The sequence below is a fragment of the Nelusetta ayraudi genome, unplaced genomic scaffold (genome assembly GCF_046127955.1).
Source record: "Nelusetta ayraudi isolate G7.1 ecotype Tasmania unplaced genomic scaffold, CSIRO-AGI_Nayr_v1 ptg000011l, whole genome shotgun sequence".
Lineage (NCBI taxonomy): Eukaryota > Metazoa > Chordata > Actinopteri > Tetraodontiformes > Monacanthidae > Nelusetta > Nelusetta ayraudi.
The window spans coordinates 28,906,460-28,928,941 of record NW_027466061.1 but is presented as its reverse complement, the minus strand read 5'-3'; the positions used below and the strand labels follow the sequence as shown (position 1 = coordinate 28,928,941).

Below are 22,482 nucleotides of genomic sequence, written 5' to 3'. Positions count from 1 at the left end.
CACAACAATTTCTTGGTAGAGTCAAGAGTCTGTAATTAGGATACTTTAAGGTATAAAAAGACATAAAACAAGATTTTTTTTTGTGAAAAACGTTAAGCAACAGCAGCATCTTAATTATTTAAAACAAATTAGTTTTACAGATTACTAGTTTGTGTGTAAAACTCCAAATTAACTCTAAAACAACGTGTCGTATTTACAGTGAGGTCGCTGTCAGCGTGTCGACTGACCTCTGACCTGCTCAGTGGCAACATGGTGCACTTCAGGCTTTGTCATACACTCTAACGCTCAGGAGGACTCGTCCTTCTTCCACACAATCACCATGTTCTTGTCGCTGAGGGCCACCAGGAAGCCCAGCTCCGGGTCCATGGCCACACTGTTGATGGAGGGACCCTCCACCTGACCGTGGCCCCTGCTGACGGGGGCCGGCCACTCCAACACCTGCCATGACAACCCACAGACTGACACTGAGCTTTTTGCAAAGAAACATTTTGCTTCACAGCAGTAATGAAAACAAACCCCAATGGATCTGAAAAGTTATGCTAAACATTTCAACACGCTCCACAGTTGAAGCAGATCATTGCGATAATGTCTGGCAGATACATTCACAGTGAAAGAGTTTTTTTTTAATGTCAACCCTGAAAGGAAGTTATGAACTCAGATGCTTTTTCATTAACTTGTAAGAGGAATATTAAAATACGCATTGGCGGGCCATGCATTTAACATTTCAGTCATCAGTGACGTCATATTTAGATTAGGGTTGTCAAACGATTCATTTTCTTTTTTTTAAAAACACGATTAATTGCAGAATGTTCATAGTTAACTGCGATTAATCATTGTTTGAATTACATGTGTAAAATTCTGTTATTTTGCACTTTAAGGCAGTTTAGGACCATAATGTAAAGTATTTCTCGCCAGAAATCGGCAAGATGGACCAACCACAGGTTAGTGAAATCGACAAAAAGGCTTACGTTTGAAGTGCGATTAATGCGTTATGGAATGTATTTAACTAATTGCGATTAATGCATTAATGCCGACAGCCCTAATTTAGATATTTAGATAACAAAACAAATCTATGAGGTTATTAAACAATTGAACATGTTGTCGCAGCTGCTGCGCCAATGCGCCACATTATTTACATCATAAATTCCAGATGATTCTGCAACTAAATTCTCCTTCAGCCATCGTGGTGGTGACCGGATCTCCAGGTTGAATCAAGTCTGTAAGGTTCTCAGGGCTTATCCAATCACAGGAAGTGCAAAGTTCAGCGTAGAGCCAGCTAGCCGGTCTCGGCATCGCAGACTCAAGATCTGATTGGCTGTCGCAACTCACTGTGGTCCGTTCACTAACAGCGGACAGGAGCCGGCAATGTCGGTTCCGCTGGCCTAAGGCAGATTTCATAGACCCAGGCAACACACGCTAGCTGAAATACTGTATGATTGGATAAAAATTCTACTGTAATTTACAACAATGCAACCAAGAGGATATCGTATAACGTGAAATAACAACTATGAAGAATAACTTTATTGTCACATTTATAGGAAGATGTACTTTTCTAAGAATGTTTATACCAGCAGAGAAGTCCTCTGCCGACCACAGGCACACATTACAAATCTCACCCACACGCACACTTGTAGGTTAAGTGTGTAAAATTCCAGAACTGGAGCCGACAGATACCTCAGTGGGCTGAATGGGTTTCCCAGCCTGGAAGTTGCTTTTCTGCAGGTCGGTCACATGATACGTCCACAACCTGCCTTTGTCGTCGCCGCACACAATGTAGCCTCGGCCTGGAGACAGGAAAACAACACGAGTTCACGCACACTGCAACGCTGAGTGCGGTCATGACGGGCGTAGGAGATGCCATCCGTCCTGCTGCCAAACAGACACGTGACTCCGACTACCTGGGCAGGTGTTGAGGGACAGGTAGGGGATCTCGGTGCTGGTCCACTGAAGCTCAGCCAGAACCACAGCTGACACCTCCAGGCTCTTCCTGTCTGGTTTCTGAGCTCTGGTGGCGCTCCAGCTCCACAGGTAGATGCAGTTGTGCATGAAGTTCTTGGAGGCTGCAGGAAGCCAATGCGGTGCAAAACACAATAGGAAGACAAAAAGAGCAGTGACGTTGTGACAATCTTAATATGAGAATAAATCTACGTCAGAGAGGGCTTTACAGCTGTGCTGCTCGTCTGGGATATTTACTCACCCACAATGTCGTCGGTGAGGAAACTCAAGCCGTCGACGGTGTGGTAGTCTCGCTCTTTGTTTTCCTTCTTGTATATGGGGAACGTTATCTCCATTTCTTTGGACCTGCTGAGGAAGCGAAGACACGACCATCAGGTGACGTGACGATTCGCCGCCGCATGAGGAAGTAAATTGGAAAAAGCAAAAAAAAAAAAAAAAGTTCTTGTGTCTCACACGCAAGCACGCACCTCTTTGTGTTGCTGCCCAGCTGTGTGTTGTAGCAGTGCAGGCCGTCGTCGCAGGCCGTCAGCAGGTGCGACCCCGGAGCGCTGAGGGGGAGGCAGAGATGCAGCGGCGTGGCGCTGCCCTCCAACACCAGCAGCTGGCTGAACACAGCAGCAAACACACATGAATAACACATAGGTGGACAGACAATTTTCCTAATAGCCGTTGCACCGATACGCACACAACTTTGTAGTTGTACTGGCCGTCCACGCCGCCGATGTCCCACATCACGATCTTCTTGTCGTAAGATCCGGCTGAGAGGGAAGAAGAAATGGGTGAGTGAGTGAGGGTGGGGGAGGGGCAGGGGGGGTCCATGTGAGAAGAACAGATGACAGGTGATAAGAATAGCGGGATGTATCAACAATGGCAACTCTCAATATTATTAAAAACCGCCTTAATAACAATTGACCAAAGAAGAAGCAAGAGGAGTGAAGTCAGGAGACAATGTGTGCATGACTCACTGAAGAGGAAGTTGCCCTGCCGGTGGTTGAAGCGCAGCACTGAGAGCGCCTTGCGGCTGGCCCTGAACTCGCCGTAGGCCACGTTGTTGCGGGGGTGGATCAGCTTGACCACGCCCCTCTTCCCGCCCACCGCCAAGATGCTGCAGGGTTGAGCCGCCGCAGACTTGTTTCCTGTGGACATCAGCACGGTGGACCAGGCCAAGGAGAAGAACTCCTGCAGGAGCACGTCAGAAACACACGGCACCCTCCTTTTGAAACACATCCACAGTGCGTCTCACAGCAACAAGGTCGTGGGTTCGATTCCCAGCCTGGGACCTTTCTGTATGCAGTTTGCATGTTCTCCCTGTGTCTGCGTGGGTTCTCGGCAGGTTCTCTGGCTTCCTGCCACAGGAGGTGAGGTGAATTGGGAACTCTAAATTGTGTGTGTGTGTGTGTGTGTGTGTTTTATATGTAACACATGTATGATTGTTTGTCTCAGTGCAGGAACAAGCGGGTATTGAAAATGGATGGATGGATGAATGAATGGATGTTTGGATGGATGAATGAATGGATGTTTGGATGGATGGATGTTTGGGTAGATGGATGATAGATGGGTGTTTGGATGGAGGATGGATGGATGAACAAATGGATGTTTGGATGAACAAATGGATGTTTGGATGATGATGTGGTGAGCTCCAGAGAGGGAAAAAAACTGACAGGGAATTAAAACAAAAAAGTAGGACAAACCTCGCCAGGAACTTTGTACTTTTTCATCACCATCCCGACCTCACAGTCAATCACGCAGACGGATTCGCCTCCGCAGGTCGCCACCAGACGGCTGCCCCCTGTTGGTAAAAAGGAGATTAACACTGTCCTCTCGCTACACATCCCGCTCAGCGTGCTGCTGGTTTGAGGCTGTACCGGTGGAGCCGTGCAGCGGCTGGAAGGCGCAGGCCCACAGCTGGGTGGAAAAGTCCTCTGCGCTGTCCTTCTTGCTGTGGCACTGCAGGACGTGGAGCGGCTTCAGGTGAACCGGCTGCAGGAGGAAGGAGACCAGACGTGTTTGAACAGTGGCGGGCCGCCACGGACCTCAAGGCCGCACTGTGATTTAATGAATAAACTTCTGCCTGCATGTTGCCGTCACATGCAGAAACAGGGATTCCACAGGTTGGTTTGCAGTACCTTTGTTTTGCTGGCGTTTTTGCCGACGTGCAGCTGCTTCACGGCGCCGACACCTCCCCCCTGTTTCACCTGGGCCACGCCCTCTTTCTGCCTACTGACAGCGGAGCTTTTCCTGGGAGTCTCCCGCCTGGCTGGCGCAGAGGGAGGCTGGCCGGTCTTCCGGGGACTGCTCCTGACCGGATTGGTCTCGGCCGGGGTCAGAGGTCGGAGGCCTGTTTTGCGGGGACTGTCATTGGCTGGGAGATCCGTGCGAGGTTTCTTGCGGGGCATTAGGGTCACGGGGGACTGTGACTCCTCTGCCGCCGTCAATTTTCTCTTGGTTGGCGTTAAAACATCCTGGAAAAATGAGGTGACATCTTATAACCTATAATGGTTTTAGATATGCAACAAATCTGTGTTGTGCTGGAGAATCAGGTACATTGATTGTAAATCTTACAGAGCTCTCTTTCATCTCGGCCACTTTGCTCTCCTTCTTCGGTTCCGTCAGAGAGTTCAGATATTCTTTTGCTAAAATCTCCACCTGAGAACCAGGAAGACAAAGAGACGGTTAAAGAGATACGCAGAGAGGAAAAACAATCACGCAAACATCTCAAACGACCCTGAACTTACCCTCCACTTAGTGAAGTCGCTGACAGAACTGGGCCCAAATTTAACCTGCTGACGAGCCATGCTGATAAAGCTTTTCTCCACCGAGGATGTTTTCTCCTTTGTGATCGGCTGCGAGAGAGAGAAGCTCTTCTCCCAAACTGCCACAATCTGAAATGAAAACACAGATGCGACTCATTAAACACACAGCAGCAGCTTGACGCGGCAAGCGCGTTGCCTGAAGCCCACCAGCGGGCAGCGCTACTCACTCTGGTCTTTAGATGTTCGGTGTAAACAAAGCGCAAGTGGTTGGCCGAGCTCGTGATGTCTTTGCCGTTGTAAAGCCTCAGCTTGGGAAGCAGAACCATCAGCTTGTGGTTGTCACTCACCTGGAGGAAAAACAAGATTTGGGTGGGATGTTATTTTAAGAGGTAATAGTGCTGCTGGGTTGTTGTTTGGAAGAAGAAACAGTGGAACTTGTGGTTGCTTGTGTTAATAATTGAGTAAAACCAAGACAGATTAACCCATTAGTATGAGATCTGCCCATATATGACGTGAATCAATGCCTGATTAATCCAAAACTGAAAGACTGGACCTACTCGTTCGGCAAGCAAATTGCCCTCACCGTGACATAGAGGTTGTTCTCCATCTTGAGCTCCTCCACGCCACTCAGAGCCTCCAGCGTGGTGACGTCTTCTATCTGGTTGTCGCTCATGTCCAGGAAACGGAGGAGCGGAAGCTTAAGGTCCCTGGGGAACTCCTGCAGCCTGTTGCCGGACAGATTCAAGCTCTCCAGGGAGACGAGGCGGGAGAGCAGCTTCACTGGCAGGTCCTTGTGCTTCAGGCCCAGTTTGGACAGACTAAAAAGCAGGAAATGGAGTCAAAATGAAGTGTGAGCTTCTTGCATAGATGGGAAATGATTAAAACAAGAGCCATAAGCACGCAGAGTACTACAACTATTTTTCTCATATTGTTTTCTGAAGGAAAATGGCAAGGATTATGATGATGACCCTTACAGTAAGAAACAATGCTTACTTCAATGTCTTGATTTGTTCCAGTTCACTGGTTTTTGGAGAGGCTTTCTCCAGTAAAACTTTCTCTGTTATTTTCTCCATTGGTAATCTGAGGGAAAGGACAACAATGAGGGAGAAAACAGAAGTAGCACAAAGAGTGAGTGGGTTAGAGAGTGAATAGAAGGTGTGATGAAACTCCTCTACGGCGGGCGTTTCCTAACGAGTGATCCACCAACACACCTCCATTGTATTGCCATTTAAAGACCGTGTTATCCAGCAGTGTTTTTGATTTGATAATTTAAATCAAATTAAAGGTTTTCTTTTAATGTATTACAACCTGAATTGTTGCCATAGTGCTTAGTGCTCCAAAGAAAGAACAAATTGTGAACAACACTGAAAATAACAGAGATGATAGCAGTGTGATCACATTTTTAGACAAAGAAACATGAATGCAAAGCAAAAGATTCACTTCAAGAAACCTGTAACTGAATACTGAATAATGTCTTTTAAGGTAACATTTTGTCACGATTACAGAAGCATGTAAAAGGTGGCCGAACTGTGCCTGATCCATAATTTGTTTTTTACATCCCCGGGAGAACACAGTCACACGTGTTGCGTGTAACTGTCTGGTTATACGTCACATATTACGATATATTACACCCCTGTTTGATTCTAGCAGATGAACAAAGTATCTCCCTATCTCGTCTTGAGGTTTACATAAAGAAGAAATACTTGTTGAGCGCTCAAAACACGTGTGCACACTGTATGAAAACGCTACAGAACAGCTTCGAGACAGCAACAATGCTCAGGCTCACCGATGGACAACGTGTTTCCTAAAAGGCAAGTCATTATAAATAGTAATATTTCTTGTAGTTATGATACATTCTCAGATAAACAGAGGCTAGCTAACAACTGAGCCCAGTTTCCTGTCTTGTTTATACAAACTTTGTAACACGCTGGAAAAACACCATACTCTCGACTTTCAAACGATTCTAATTCGTAACAACATGCTAACAGACATTTCAAGAGACTTTATTTGTTCTGAATGAAAAAGTTCCTTACCGAATGGTCGTCGCTTGCTCTCTATCAGAATTAAAACCCAAACTGAGCTTTCCCGGGGTCTGGTATCTACGTACGTCCGGTGGGCGTGGTTTAAATCAACTACGCACACCACGTAAGGGACAGTTCTGTAAATTTAAATATGTGGTCTGTACTATCGCTAGGTGGCGCCACTCAATCACATTAGATTCGTCGCCAATTCGAAGAAGATGCGCCAGGATGCTTCCTGAAAACACAGACGGAGGAGCTTCATGTGCTTGTAAAGGCATTCGACGGTGTTTAATATGTGAACGGTTGAAAGGGAAGGTACCACTGGGGGGAAATGATGCAAAGGTAAAATTGATTATTGTACATTTACATTTCCCAAAGAATATATTACAATATATAGTAGTATACCGAATATAAATAGTTGCTGCTAGCACGGTGCACAGGGAACTACGGAAGCCGGCACCCGAAGTCACACTTTTGCTTTCGTACAGAAAACGCATGCGCACTTGCAAATAAAAATACAACTCGTGTAAAGACGTTAGCCTTAACACTTTCGTCTGGAAATTTCACACACTACACCCTTAAGCAAAAGAGAACACAACTTCTGCACTCAAACATATGTAGTCACTGAGAACTACAGTATAAATGACAGTGCAGTATAGTATACCGAATATTTTGCGGTTATATAGCATTAACAGTGAACAGTATGTTGATGTGAGATTGCATTACGTATACGTTGTATTATATGTGCCTGCAATGCAACACTGGCAAATAATTAAACAAATGACTCTTTTTTTGCTTTGAAGGGCGTCCATCGTTTTCTCTATGACACCGACTCAAAGCGTGCTGTTTGCGAAGATGCCACAGCTGCTTCCTTTCCCTTTCCTGGTGTCTTCCTGTGGGAGAATTTCATATCAGAAGAGGAGGAGAAGGAGCTGATAAACTCAATGGACCAGGAAGTGTGGAATGAGTCCCAGTCTGGGCGCCGGAAACAGGTCATGCAGTGGACTAGTTGTTTTGGCTGTTATTCTGTATATCAGTGTTTTAGTAGTACTCTTTTCACCCATGAGGTTTATAATTCTATGCTAATTAACAACAACAAAGAATGATTTTCAAACATGTATCTTGAATGTTACACATTATCTTATTAAAATAAGACTTGATGGCTTTTGTTGCAGGACTTTGGCCCAAAGGTCAACTTTAAGAAAAAAAAAGTGCGTATTGGTGGTTTTACAGGACTCCCATTACTGAGCCAGCAACTGATACTCAGAATGCAGCAAGACACAAGTCTGGCAAGCTTTCAGCCAGTGGAGCAGTGTAATTTGGATTACCATCCCCAGCGAGGCTCTGCCATTGATCCCCATTTGGATGACTCGTGGCTCTGGGGGGAGCGCCTCGTCACCATCAACATGCTCTCAAACGCTACGCTCACCATGTCCCTGGAGCAGGGTCTGCCAGAGTTGGGACTGCCTGAAGAAGTGCAGGTGGCTATACGTCTTCCTTGCAGATCGCTTGTGGTGCTGTACGGCGAGGCACGGCATCGATGGAAACATGCCATCCACAGGCAGGATGTTCACGAGCGCAGAGTGTGCAGCACTTACAGAGAGCTGTCTGCAGAGTTTTTACCTGGAGGGCAGCAGGCTCAGCTGGGAGCTCAGTTGTTGGACGTTGCTTTTAGCTTCCAAGGAACCCGAGTATAAATCAATGTGGTATTTTAGACGCCTGGACTCATGAGAGAAAGTTTTCACTAAGAAGAAGTGAAAGACTTCATTGTTTCCCACACGAAGTGTAGCTTCAACTGCAAGACAATGGAAGGGAAGCTTGTTTTGCACTGTTTTATCCACTTGGTCACAACAAAGAACACAACCTTCAAACTACTTGGCAAAAGACAAAATATATCTAAAAATAAAATTTTTAACTCTGTTTTGTGTGAGGCTTCATATCTGTTGTCTTTTACAGTGGGGAATTTGATGTTTATGCAAGGAATGCCCATTTGTACACAAAAACATTTCCAATATAAGATTAAAACTGCTGGAATTCTAACACAAATTGTCTCTTTATAATACATTTTTGTTGTGTATTATGACAGTCAAGTTGTTTTACTTGTGTAAATATTTTAATTGAATAATTAAAAGGAAAATTCTCATCGACACTTATTGTTATACTATTTTTTTTCTAAGCCCACTATTTATTTTTTTTTAAAGCCTGTTGACCATGCCTTTATTTTGAAGGCCACGGCCGGACATCCTTGTTTACTGTAGCTGCTGGGGGTTTGCTGTTGGCGAGAACCATGGCTGGAAAGGAGACACAACCTGTGTGTTGATCCCTCTCACTGTGGCTTATTATCGATTCCTCGATTCCTCCGGCGGAGTCGAGCACACACCGCGGCCGGCAAGAGATCGCTCGCTGTCGGTCAGCCCGCACATCAACATGACGGTGACGTCCGGAGCAGCGGGGATCAGACTGAGGGCTTCTTTCTCATATGTAGCCTGTTAGCTAGCCGCGTCGCCTACCAGCGCACACAGCGGGTTTTGTTCGCCTCTCCAACAGCCTCTGCATGATAACAAGCACCGGCGCTAGCTGATAGATAGGTCCGCAGAAGCAGCGGCGAGCAGACAACCGCCGACAACCCCGGGGCGAACGCCCGGCCGCCGCCGGAATTAATGGCCGGAAATCCGAGGAGGGGCGCCGGTCTCATCGGCTTGATGAAGGACGCCTTTCAGCCCCACCAGCAGCCACCCCAGCCCCACCAACCTGCAGTGGTCGATAAGAAAATGGTGGAGAAATGCTGGAAACTCATGGACAAGGTACTGACTGTGAGACTGTCGTGGTCACCATATTTCATGAGAATAAATAAATAAGGAACAGAGAAACGACTGCGGTTGTAAATCGTGTCAATCCGAAGGAAAATACGTGTACACAACTCAAAGCTTCGCTCCTGTTTTTGCTCAGTCATGATCTTCCATGCCATATTGTGCACCAGCTAAGCACACATCATTTGCATCAAAGCCAACGTGAGCCGGTTTTGTTCTACCGTTACATTAACCCTGAGTGTTTCTGCAGGATTGGCTTTGATCCGAGGAGATCATGCAGACAGGCAAATTTAAAGGCTTGTCTGGCATCCCCCTTTTTCATCTTTGCGGTTTGAAGCTGTCAACATTGTGTGAGAGGATTAATGAAGAACAGCATCTTTTGTGCATCATCTAATTTGAGCTACTTAAGCTAATTTAAAGCCCTAGTGAAGTTATTCTATTTGCCTTTGTTGGTCCAAGACACTGCAGAGATGCCTAATGGCTTTTCTTGTTGTCTTGCTAAATTGGTTTTTCCAACAAGTGTTTTGTGTAAGAACTGGCTTATTGCGGTTATCGCTGCAAACTCGGAGATGAATCTCTGGAGATGATGGATGAAGTGGACTGTGAGATGTCAGATAAGATGGAGTGCACTACAACTGTTCATGCACAGAGGTCACTTCAGTACTGGCTTTCTTGTTGGAGGGGTATAAAAACACTAAAATTCACTTTAGCGATGTAATTATTACATTTTGTGTCTAAATCCCGCCAGTGAACTGCCCAGAAATGCAAGATTTGAAAAAAAAAAAAAAAAAAAGTCAATCTAAAACTGGGTAGAATATGGGACCTTGAGTACTTGGTCATATGCTTCCACTTATGCACGAGCAATAACACTGACATCGTTTAGTCAAAAATACTTAAGTTCTACTTCAGTACACCGCTCTCAGCAAAAAATGGTTCTCGGTTCCCTTTTTTTGCCTTGCAAGCGGCCACCTCCACTTCTCAGTGCTGCTTTTAAACATTAGAACAGCTTTGAGTGCCAGTGCACATCTGTCTTCCTGACAGTTAGTAAATATCTTTGTCGAAGTCATTCTGTTACGTCACAGATAACAACGGGAGAGTGCAGGGAACATCGGGATGAAAAATTACCTCCCCCATTCCCTGAAAAAAGAACAAATACGATTGGGAAAAAATAATGTGATTCTTAACATTCCTGGAGCTGAGTGTGTTTTGATGGAGCTTTAGTTCAAAATTGAGGCTGTTTCCTTATTTCTCTGTTTATCAAGTTGAACAGCCGTCATTGACACACACTGCTTGAGTGGGTGCTTTTATTAAATGTTTGCACTGTTTGGTTGGGGGAGGGGAGTCACTTGTGAAGTGATGTATGGGTGGTCCCAGGCATGAGCAAACCCACCTCCTCGGGAATTCGGTAAACATTCCCCCCCGGTGAACAGAGTTCCAGTCAAATCACTGTCATTTCTGTGCATTACCCAAAGATTTCTACCTTAATTCCACCACTGAGGAAGTCGTCGGGCCCGACTTTGAGAGGGAGGATTTCACTTCCTCTCCGGGGATTTGAGCAGAGCTGCCACCGCCAGACAGTCTCACCTCTGTTTGTTTGTGTCCCAGGTGGTGCGCCTGTGCCAGAACCCCAAGGTGGCGCTGAAGAACAGCCCACCGTACATCCTGGACCTGCTGCCGGACACGTACCAGCACCTGCGCACCATCCTGTCGCGCTACGAGGGCAAGATGGAGATCCTCGGGGAGAACGAGTACTTCCGCGTGTTCATGGAGAACCTTACCAACAAGACCAAGCAGACCATGAGCCTTTTCAAGGAGGCCAAGGAGAGGATGCATGAGGAGAACTCTCAGCCCAGGTATTTTTATTTTATTTCAGCCATCCTACAGAGGGAGTTGGGGGAGAGGTGGGGATGTTTTGCAACCTCAAAGTCGGAATTTATTGACAAAGATAATTATGAAGGATCACATGGGTTTACTTCTCAGAAGATAAACCCTGGTGTGTGTCCGGTCTGAGCAAAGCAAGCTACATCATGTTCACCATTGGGATTTGAATGTTCCATATTTTAGCCTAGCCTAACACAATCAGTTTTTCAAAATGTCCAGAAAACAGAATTTTTAGCCTACTGTGAAAATGCTGGGTTACCCTCTTGCTGAAACTGATGCTTTGTTTGGAAGTGGACAAAAATAAGGTGGTCTAACCTCCAGCCTGGCTGGAGGTGTGGTCACTAACCAGGTCCCTTTGTGACCTCAAAAACAGCTGACATAGATAACTGCTTGTTTTTTTCTCTCCAAAAAGGAACTTAAGGTCAAAAAACAAGAAGTAAAGAATGCAAGTTTGTCATTTCTGGAGAGAAATATCAGTAAATTGAATTAAGGATAAAATTGGACCTTTGGTTGCACAGAAGAACTCTTAAAGGGTAATGACATTATTGGATGATGTGTGACCAACAGTTTGTTGTAGTTCAAATGCAATTTGGCTTCCTTCCCTTTTTTCCAAGAAAAAGCAAAGCAGTCATGTGTCTTGTGAGTCAAATGAGCGATTAAAGTCTAGCCTTAATCGTTGCTGCAATCATTTCCACTTCCCGTGTGTGTGTGTGTGAAAGCTCACGCTGATCGAGCCTAACTGACTTCTTCAGAAACACTCTTGATTTTTATCGGCGTTTCCGCCACAAAACTCAGCATTAAAACTTATTGAGATGAGTAAAAGCTAAGAAAAAAAAAAAAAAAACACCATGGCTGTTATGTTGTAATGTTTGGTTAATGTGTGTGAAGTTCACCATATGATGCAGTTAGATACAGTCATTATTTTTTTTCCAACCTGGCAAATTTGTTTTTGAGAAATAATACAAATTAAAGCTGCAAGCAGCGTTGATGGAGCTGAGCCCACTCGTCATGACCGCCTCCCCCACAAATCCGGACACTGTACAGAAATATTTATTAAAAAAACAAAAAAAAACAAGGGTATCTCGCCCATTTCCTTAAGAGTTTTTGATCTTCACAGTCTTTGCTATGTTATACTACATTGTCACGCCCCAAATATTTGCGGTTTTGGAGGAGAAGATTTTTAAAAATTTGTTGTTTTTTTTGCACAAACCTGCAAACAAGTTAAATTTGTGAAGTTAATTTTACCTTGGGCACAATGTGGCATGAATCACTAAATCAAGCACATCTTTACAATGCTGAATGTTTAAAATGGCATTAAAGCGCGACTGATGTCCGCCTCTGTCCTGTGTTTCTTCTCTTGCTGTCCAGGCGAAACCTCACCAAGCTGTCTCTGATCTTCAGCCACATGCTGGCTGAGCTAAAAGCCATCTTCCCCAACGGATTATTCCAGGGAGACAACTTCAGGATCACTAAAGCTGATGCTGCCGAGTTTTGGAGAAGATCGTTTGGAGATAAGTAAGCTCTGGGGTGTTTTTTTTTTCCTTCTCCTTTAAAAAAAACCCAAGGGGTTAAAAAAGGCAAAAGGGGAAGTTGCCGTTATGTAAAGTCTGGTGTTTACTTGCACACTGAATTAGTGTTCTGGAAAACATCCCCACAACCGGTTTTGCAAGTGCTCGTTTTTTTGTTTGTTTGTTTGTTTTTACTTTTTATCGTTTGTTCTGGGTTCTGCATCAGTCAGCTGGTGGACATGTAGTGAAGAAAATACAACTTTATATTGTATTATTTTCTGCAAGAGAAAATTTCATAATGGGTGAGGTAAACTCATTTTTGGTATATTAGAAAAATGAAAATAACTCAACTTTTAGACCCACCAGAGGGTGCAGTGTGCTCACCGTCTGGGTCAGCACTGCAAAAGCTGAGAAATGTCAAGTAGGATAAAAACTCTGGAAAGCCACGTTCAGACTGCCAGCCAAAATCCGATTTTGAGCCCATTCAGATTGAAACCGGATGGCTCTTTTGTAGTCTGAACACTCACAAATCACATGAAATCCGATCTTTGCAAAGCGGATTGAAACCGCCTTCAGGAGGTAGTTTCCTGGGTTTTGACTGTCCGCGAACGCATCCAAATATATTTCAAGATACTCGGGCAGCACTGCGTGTATGATTTATAGAAGACGAACCTTCTCCCTTGTCTTTTCCGCAGGACTATCGTCCCGTGGAGGACGTTTCGCCAGGCCCTGCACGAGTTCCACCCCATCAGTTTGGGCCTGGAGGCAATGGCCCTCAAGTCCACCATCGACCTCACCTGCAATGACTACATCTCTGTCTTCGAGTTCGACATCTTCACCCGCCTCTTCCAGGTAGGGGCTAAAATAGAACCCGACTTTGAGTGCGATTGTTGACAGTAATAACGGCAATCATTGTTGTCGTCGTCATGTTCAGCCCTGGTCGTCCCTGCTGAGGAACTGGAACAGCCTGGCCGTCACACACCCTGGATACATGGCCTTCCTGACCTACGACGAGGTCAAGGCTCGTCTGCACAGGTTTATACATAAGCCGGGCAGGTGAGGCGCAGACAACACACACACACACACACATGTCACACACTCTCGGAGAAGACATTGCAAACGTGGCTCTGCCCCTCAGCTACATCTTCAGGCTGAGCTGCACCCGACTGGGCCAGTGGGCCATCGGCTACGTGACGGCCGACGGCAACATCCTGCAGACCATCCCCCACAACAAGCCCCTCTTCCAGGCCCTCATTGACGGATACAGAGAGGGATTGTGAGTCCCGTCACGGCACCGCCTCAATGCTCTGCTTCATAAATTGTACAGTTCATTATGGCATGGCAGGGAATTGTGTTTTTTTTTTTTTTTTTTTAAAGAGAGAGTTAAAGGAAAAGAGCCATGTTCAATCAGATCATTTAAGGAATGTTAACATCCACTTCTCATTACTGCATCCATGAATGTGAAGCTAAAGCCGGTAGCGATGCTATGTAAATAACCTAAACAGCGGGACTGAAAATCCCTCCGTGAGTCTTTCTGTCGTGCCGAGTGCGTTTTTAGCCTTTTAAAATCAACGCTGTGTCAAAGTGCGTGCTGAGCATGTGTGTCCCTGTGTGTTTAACGCACGCTGCGCCTCCGCAGCTACCTGTTCCCAGACGGCCGCGCTCAGAACCCGGACCTGACGGGCCTGTGTGAACCCTCTCCGCAGGACCACATCAAAGTCACCCAGGTTAGCTGCCGTTAGCCTGCCGCGATTGAGCCGCTCGGCTCCTGGGTGTCAACAGGAAGCAGATGTGTGCCGCCTTGCTGACGCGCTTCTGAAGCTCCTCCCCCTTCCTCTCCCTCCTCGCCCCCCCTGCAGGAGCAGTACGAGCTGTACTGCGAGATGGGCTCCACCTTCCAGCTCTGCAAGATCTGCGCCGAGAACGACAAAGACGTGAAGATCGAGCCCTGCAGGCACCTGATGTGTACCTCCTGTCTGACCGCGTGGCAGGTGAGGATTTCACTCTTCTTCCTCCGGCAGAGAGGAAATCCCAAGACAAACGTTCTGTGACAAACGCTCCTCCCTCTGGCTGCAGAGAGAGAGAGAATCTCTCGGGATTTAAAGTATCAAACAAAAAATATGATGCAGAGGGTGCTTGTTTGAACATCCAGAAGCTCCCAGATGAGAAATGTATGAAAATACTACATATACAGTACATATGCCCGTGATTGATGGCCAATAGGCAAATCTGTGCTGCTGTGACGTCGGATCCCCCTTGAACGAGACCTTTCCTCCTCACCCACTCTCACTTTTCACAACGTGTGTGCGGCAGGAGTCGGAGGGTCAGGGCTGTCCTTTCTGCCGCTGCGAGATCAAAGGCACAGAGCCCATCGTGGTGGACCCCTTCCACCCCAAGGCCAGCGGGGCTTCATTCGCCGGCTTCCATGGGTCCAGCAGGGCAGAGGCGGCGGCCAACGATGAGGAGGAGGACGACCGCCTGGAGGACCAAAGCCTCGTCATGAGCAGGCTGGCCTGCTCCAAGGTGAGAGGCCCACACAAACACAAACACACACACACACACACACACACACACACACGCGCGCGCGCGCGCAAGTGCACAGCTCTGATTCCTGCAGACTCTTCTTCAAGCAGTGGTTCTCAACAGGAGTCTCAGGAACCACATTTTTTCCCTTGTCATGACCCAAATTCACTCCACAAACATAGAAGCACTCGCCCACATCTCTATAAATATATATATGTATTAAAACCCCCTGTTTTAAAAAAAAAAAAAAAAAAAAAATAGGGAAACTGCCCTTGAAGCCGTGATCCAATAAAAAACAGCTCTGCAACCCACTTTTGGGTCGCGACAGCAACAGTTGAGAAACGGAATTTTAAAAATTCCATTAGCTGCTCTGAATCTGACCAGGCCAGTAAGCTTCATTGGGATTCGTCAAATCAAAAACCATGTTGTTGTTTTTTTTCTTAAAAAAAACCCCTCCCCATTCCCACACACACGCACACGCACACGCACACGCACACGCACAAGCACAAGCACAAGCACAAGCACAAGCACAAGCACACACACACATGAAGAACGCCCTGCATTCGTTGTCATCGTCCCGCGTGTGTGTGTGTGTGTGTGTGTGTGTGTGTGTGTGTGTGTGTGTGTGTGTGTGTGTGTGCAGGTGGAGCGCCCTCCCTCCCCAGTGTCCCAGCTGCCCCCGGTGCCGCCACGGCTGGACCTGCTGCAGCAGAGGCCTCCAGGCTCCCACAGTGCGCAGGGAGCCACAGCCAAGGTGCTCAGACACTGTGTTTAACTTGGAAGTGTGGACTGAGTGTGGACTGAGTGTGAGTGTGGAGTGAGTGTGGGACCCCTGGATTCCCTGTCATGTCAACGCCATGTTGTCCCTCTTCCTCCTCCTCCTCCCCCCTCCTCCTCCGCCACCACCACAGGTCTCCGCCACCCACCGAGACAAGCCCCTACCTCTGCCCCCGGCCCTGAGGGAGCTGCCCCCGCCCCCACCCCCAGAGCGCCCCCCTCTGGGCGGCCAGGACTCCAGGCTCCAGAGGAGGCCGCTGCCCTCCACCCCCGACCAGCCGTCCTGGGCCTCCAACTACATGGTGCCCCGCCCGGCCACCAAGGCCAGTGTGTCGCCGCTGCCCGCCAGTTCGTCCAGCAACGGAGAGGGAAGCAAAGCGCAGGTGGCGACCAACGCCGTGTACTGCCTGTCTGCAAGGTACCAGAGAACCAACCACTCAGCATCATTCACAACAAGCAGGAGAAGCGCTGTACATCAGCTTTTTCCATGAGGCTGCAGTGAGCATCACGACGAGTGTTGCGCAAAAAACGGCCGCAGTCACCATTTCTCTTCCACAGCCTTCTCTCTTATTCTCTTTTCCTGTTTTTAACTTCTCAATATCGTCCATCTGTCCCAACTTTCTCTTCAACTTCCCTCCTTCTCTTTTACCAACTTCTTGATTTGTTTTTCTTCAAGGCTGTGACACCAGCTGCGCTTCCAAAATAAAAGCCATATTTGTAAAATTTCCACAAAGTGCAATTGTAATTTGCAAGTGTTTCCATTGAATGCCGTGAAGCGCGTATGCCTTAATTAAGTTTGCCTTTGTTTGTTGTCAAGGATGGTTGTTATATTTTTCTCTTTGATGACTTGTAAAAAAAAATATTCCGTCTCCTCCTCCGTCCAAACACGACACACCAGTTTCACATCAAGTGAACCGGTCACATGACCTCGTACGTCACATCCGGCGTCGCGTAAATGCGAGAAAGCGTTTCCATGGCACTTTTTGCGATTTACCTCCATATGGATGTGTGTGAAAAAGCACCTCATATTTCAGAGTTTTTTCAAAGTTTAGGTTTTTCCATGACCGTTCCTGTTGGCTCACTGACGACCGTTTTGATGAACTTTTATTTTTGTCTCCTGCTCGGTCAGATCTCTGCCGGCTGCGTCCGGTGCCGAGAAGCCGTCGTCAGACTGTGACGAGAACGAATACATGAGCCCCACCTCTTTACCGGCCACTGGCAGCCCCTGGTTCATCACCGGCTCCTTGGTGCCGCCGCCTCCGGCCCAGGTGAACCACCACGACATCAGGTAAGCAGGGTGTGGGGATTCAGAGCGCTGCTCTAATTTAAGGCCTGCACGGCAACCGTGGGACGTTTTTTGGGAAAACAGAAATGTTGACAGGAAAGATTGTGATCCCCTGCAGCAACCTGCAAATATTTTCTTTTTGTTGGGCTTCTTCCATTTCAAATATTTGGCCAGCGCTGAGCGTGCGTCAACCGTACGACTTTTCCATCGGTGAGGTAAATTAAAATATCAGGAAGGGCAGGGAGCCAAACGCCTACCGGGGTGTGAAGAAGCTGTGTTTATGGGAATTCCAAATGTGCATCGCGGTGACGGGGAGGTGCCTCACGGCTTCAAGTCCTGAAAGTCATGAACTCGAGAGTGTTGGAAGATGAAAACAAGAACAAAGACGGATTTGTCTTGATTTCATGTACCATGAGGATCCTGATTGCTCACATCGTCACCCTTCTAGAACAAAGACGAGCTTTCAGGCTGAGGAATTACTGGAGATAATTTCATTACGTGTTCTTTTTTTCGTCTTCTTTTTCCTGGAGGACCGCTGCCACCACGTGTGGCGCAGTCGTTTTAATGCCCACCAGGGGGCTCCAGAGCTTCAGTTTTCTTCATCTCCTCTCCCCCTTTCCTCTCCAGCGACGATGTGGCTGACTGCGACTTCGAGGACCCTCAAGTGTACGAGTCCATGTGCAACATCCAGAGCCAGGCCGGTTCTTCTGAGGCAGCGCAGCCCTCTGAGCCAGGTGACACTGAGCTACACGTCGAAACCACCGGTGAAAACCTGACTGCGCTCTCCTGACCGAGCGACCATGTGACTGTGTTGTTTCAGACCACCCTGCGCCGCCGGCCCCCGTCTGCCAGGACAAGAAGGGCGACGTCGGCGGCGAGAAGGAGGAGGAGGACATCTACGAGTACGACTTCCCCCGACCGGTGGTTCCGCCGGCCCCGACCCGGAGAACCATGTCGGACATGGGGGCGCCGTCCACCGCCTTCAGCAGCCTCAGCATAGACGGCGCAGTGGAAGCCAGTACGTAGCTCCGAATCCTCTCCGCGTTCACAGCGACACTCCCTCGTCACCGTTTCACGTACTTCGTCCAGTTCGGCCTTTTTTCCCCCCCCCCAGCGTGACTCGCGGGTCGTGTGTTCCAGGTATGTTTGCGGCCGGCGGGGACCCCGAACGCCCCCCCAAGCCCCTCCCGCGGCGGGCCAACTCCGACCGACGGCCTCGTCCAGTCAAACGCGACTTTGCCTCCCCGTTGCCCGAGCTGCCCGGCCCCTCCGCCTCCTCCGCCACCTCCTCGACCTCCTCCGCCACGTCCCCGCTCCTCCCGCCGTCGCCCACCCCCGCTGCAGGCAGCCTGGCCCTGAACGGGGAGATCGAGTGCTTGATGTCCCAGGGCTACTCCATCCAGGACATCCAGAAAGCTCTGATGATCGCCCAGAACAACCTGGAGACGGCCAAGAACATCCTGCGCGAGTTTGTCTCCATCCCGTCGGCGGCGGCGCACATCGCCACATAATCGCCGCGGGCACGCCCATTGCCCCCCCCCCCCCCCCCCCCCCACCACCACTCTCCCACCCTCTCTCTCATCCATCTCCACTCTGTGCCATGATCATGGAAAGCATTTATCAAGCACCTTCCTGCAGGGTTTTAAGATCCAATTCGGAGAAATAAGGCAGAACAACACGTAGGTGCGTTTGTGGGCCAGGCTGGTTGGGAGGGTTTGTCCACATGTGCGTGGATATTTTTTAAAAGGGCAATTTTTTTCTGTGCAGATGGTTAGGTCACTAGAAGTGAAGCTTTTGGAAAACTCAAGAGGTGGCACTGTCGTGTTTTGGATTAGGCAACAGCCTGCACATGTGATGAAAGGTGGACGACATCATTCTGTGACACCATTGGCTCTGGAAGGTCTCTTTTGAATTTGCTTGCACTGTGAAAAGTAGCCACGTACGTACGGACAAGGCCTCGGACGGATGTGGGTGCGATGCGCCTCGGACGGACGCAGCGCTGGTCGAGGTTCAACTCTTCCCGCTCCTGTGGGCTCTCCGTCTGCAGCCCCACTTCCCGCCCTGCCTCAGCTCTCGCCAAGCTCCTCCCTCGCGCTGCTGGTTCCCCCCCTCCCTTCGGTCCGACTCGTTCCCTCGTTAAAGTGAAGCGTCAGAGCTGCCGCGTCTTTGATCAGCTAAAGGAACCCCCGCCGACTCCCGCTGCCACTGGCAGTCGCTTCATTTTGGTGCTTTCAGGCTTCTCCGCAAATTGTGTGGTGTACGGAATATGTAGCGACGTGAGATCAGTGGGAGGAAGAAAAAAAAAGAAAAAACATAGTGATTTTTATTCTGTGGTGTGTGTGTGTATGTGCGTGCACTCATACTGATGAATGTGAATGTTCAGTCGTGGTGCAGTACTGCAGGGCTCCACATTGTCACGACTTTCTCTCCGTTAGTTGCAATGATGGTTCTGTAGTGAAATAACAAAGTTTAATGTTTAAGTACTCTCGCTCGCTCTCTCTCTCTCTCTCTCTCTCTCTCTCTAAAAAAAAAAAGGTGTATTGCTGAGTGTAAAACTAACAACGACTGATATTTTTCCACAAGCTTCTTTAATTCTGTCACTCCTCCGGAATGTGATGCTCGGTTCTCTTCACTCTTTTGACACGTTAAGGGCATCACCGACACAACGGTGCCGGTTGGTTTCTTCTCTCGAAAGCTATCTGGAAAGGCACTCAGGTACTCAGGTAGAAGCCAGGGTTGAATGTAAAGAATAAACGCATTCTTAAGGCCAGAGAGTGACGACAACACGATCAGCTGCAGATGAGCACAAATGTTCAACTCACGCCTTTTTGGTTTTATGCATCATCTCCCGTTGTACTTCACAGTCAAAGAACGCTCGGAAACTTATTTTTGTGCAACTTGGGACATTTCAGTCACTCAGGTGTTCGCCGGTTGCATGTTCAGGACTGAATTCAACCTCGTTATGTAGCAATAGTACCTCTTTAAAATTGACAATTTGGCCATTGATTGCGTTTTGCTTTCCTTGAAGGGTCTTTTGCCAACGATTCCAACTGTTTTATTTTGCATTCAATGTAATTCACAGTATTTATTTTTTATTTATCATTATATATTAGCCGCCTGTCAAACACGTATCCACTTAACCGACTAAAAAAAAAAATATTACCTGCGACTCTTATTATTTCTAACACATTTGAGCTGTCGTTCACAGCTTTTACTCTGCGTTTTCATCAACGGTTTTGATCCAAATCTGCTTTTACTGCTTAGATAGTTTAGGTTAAGCTGTTTTCTCATTTAAAACATCTAGCTAGGCTGAACAGACAAGAAGACAGAAAGTTTGGACGTTCTTACTCACTCGTTATGAGAATCATGTGAGCACAAAACGAGCGGAAAATTAATTTAACAGCACTAAGCTGACTGTGCCAGCCATTTACTCACTAGCACTGTTAAATAAGCGCAGGTCCAGGTTGTTCTGTGTGAAGCAACGTCAAAATGTTTATTTTCTACAACCTATTGACCGAACACAATGAATTTATTGGACAGACACTCGGCCCGCATTATTCCTCAGCCAAGATGCAAGGGAAACTGTTGACACGCTTCTTGCCATCAGCGGCGTTAACATGCATAATTGAGTCCCTACTACTGAGTGACTGGAATGTCATGAGTTGAAGCCACGCTGTGACGGAGAGAAGGTGACTGCTCCATGTAAGCAGGCGCACCATTTAAAGGAGAGGCGGTCACCACCCTTAACCATAGTGCTTTATCTCACCTTTCAAAAAACTCACCCTCTCTATTGTCACTTTTTATTTCTGCACTCCAGACGTTAACGTGCCTTTTTAATGTCCCATCGCAACCTCCACATGCCAGCAGCAACTGCTCCTCTTTGTTTACTGCGAAAATGGAATTAAGCTGCGCGACGTGCAGCCCCCCTTTTTCAGCTATTTATTGCGCTCTGGTGTTTGTCGAGAGGCAAACAGATACGGTGTCATCTGCTGGCAAAGGCGACGTGGTAACAAAACAAGTTGTTGAGACGACGCTGCTGTCCGTGTTGGCTGTGCGGAGGAGGAGGAGCGACCGTGAACCCTGCCAGGCGACGGCAGTTCTGCTGAGATCTTTGCAGCTTTAATTGCCTTCAACCAAAAACCTGTCGCGCCGCTGTTGCGTTCACATGCAGGGGAGGTGCGTTCAAGTCCTTTTGGAAATGTTTGCTCAGTCGCTCGAACAGTAACTAGTCGTGGAGTGTTGCAGCGCAGCCGTGCCAGCAGGCACTCGAGGCTGTCCCGTCATGTTGACTCACTGCCAGAGGCTCCGCTCTCTCCCGCACTGTCCCGCTGATTTACAGTTTTACAGGTGAACACTCTGCCGGGCGTGTTGGCCCGGTCGCCCGGGCACCCAGACGACCGCACTCGCCCGCCTGCCTCTCTTCAAGAGAACTAGCCTACTACTAATTGTTGGTCATTGCTTTGTTGTTGCATGTGTAAATATGATTTTATTTATTGTCTTTTTAATATCCTCATTCATTTTGTTGCCATATTCTCATGCCTAAGCCATTAAGATTTTTTAATTAAACTGTATTTTCTTTACGATTTTACCTGCGTGGTTTGTTCAAGACAGCATGCTGGTTTACTGACGGGCCATTTTTTATTTTATATAAACCAGACTTAAACTATAGCCAAATGTTTATTTGACATCTATTAATGTTTAAGACATTTTAATAATAATAATAATAATAAAAGAATATTATAAATATACTTCGTTAAGTGTTGACAGTTATCTCCTGGCTTCAGATACTCAGCAAGATAATGGACATGAGTTCTTGCTTTAAATTGAACAGTAGCTGACACACTTCCTTTCTTACAAATAACCCAATACGTATTAAGTCCATTCTTTACAAAGCTGCTATCTAAGATTTTAATTTTGCCGAAATAAAATAAATAGGGTAGGGAAAGAGCGTCACTTCCCGAAGAGTTG

General features: G+C 47.4%; 3 protein-coding genes across 4 annotated transcripts; 2 read left to right on the top strand and 1 right to left on the bottom strand.

The window, feature by feature from the left end:
- Nucleotides 1–86: 86 nt before the first annotated feature.
- On the bottom strand, nucleotides 87–6,894 carry lrwd1 (leucine-rich repeats and WD repeat domain containing 1). 2 transcript variants are annotated; one of them, XM_076022496.1, is made up of 16 exons: nucleotides 6,743–6,894; nucleotides 5,703–5,789; nucleotides 5,293–5,527; nucleotides 4,937–5,056; nucleotides 4,692–4,838; nucleotides 4,519–4,602; nucleotides 4,083–4,418; nucleotides 3,822–3,936; nucleotides 3,648–3,745; nucleotides 2,922–3,135; nucleotides 2,642–2,714; nucleotides 2,424–2,561; nucleotides 2,198–2,304; nucleotides 1,899–2,060; nucleotides 1,675–1,784; nucleotides 87–438 (listed from the first exon to the last, which is right to left on the bottom strand). In XM_076022496.1, exons 2-16 carry the CDS (start codon nucleotides 5,780–5,782, stop codon nucleotides 286–288), a joined length of 2,172 nt encoding a protein of 723 aa, XP_075878611.1. In that variant the 5' UTR covers nucleotides 5,783–5,789; nucleotides 6,743–6,894; the 3' UTR covers nucleotides 87–285. The 2 variants fall into 2 exon arrangements, with proteins under 2 accessions (XP_075878611.1, XP_075878610.1); XM_076022495.1 differs by lacking the exon at nucleotides 6,743–6,894 and having other exon boundaries at nucleotides 2,198–2,301.
- Nucleotides 6,895–6,913: 19 nt separating this feature from the next.
- On the top strand, nucleotides 6,914–8,650 carry alkbh4 (alkB homolog 4, lysine demthylase). The gene is made up of 3 exons (XM_076022501.1): nucleotides 6,914–7,072; nucleotides 7,534–7,722; nucleotides 7,906–8,650. Exons 1-3 carry the CDS (start codon nucleotides 6,959–6,961, stop codon nucleotides 8,425–8,427), a joined length of 825 nt encoding a protein of 274 aa, XP_075878616.1. The 5' UTR covers nucleotides 6,914–6,958; the 3' UTR covers nucleotides 8,428–8,650.
- Nucleotides 8,651–8,930: 280 nt separating this feature from the next.
- Nucleotides 8,931–22,097, top strand: LOC142885749 (E3 ubiquitin-protein ligase CBL-like). Its single transcript, XM_076022494.1, has 15 exons — nucleotides 8,931–9,534; nucleotides 11,146–11,393; nucleotides 12,790–12,936; nucleotides 13,625–13,781; nucleotides 13,864–13,985; nucleotides 14,068–14,205; nucleotides 14,569–14,656; nucleotides 14,789–14,920; nucleotides 15,243–15,452; nucleotides 16,096–16,206; nucleotides 16,364–16,647; nucleotides 17,359–17,517; nucleotides 18,142–18,248; nucleotides 18,335–18,532; nucleotides 18,655–22,097. The coding sequence occupies exons 1-15, from the start codon at nucleotides 9,391–9,393 to the stop codon at nucleotides 19,023–19,025; spliced, it is 2,616 nt and encodes an 871-aa protein (XP_075878609.1). The 5' UTR covers nucleotides 8,931–9,390; the 3' UTR covers nucleotides 19,026–22,097.
- The last annotated feature ends 385 nt before the right edge of the window (nucleotides 22,098–22,482 follow it).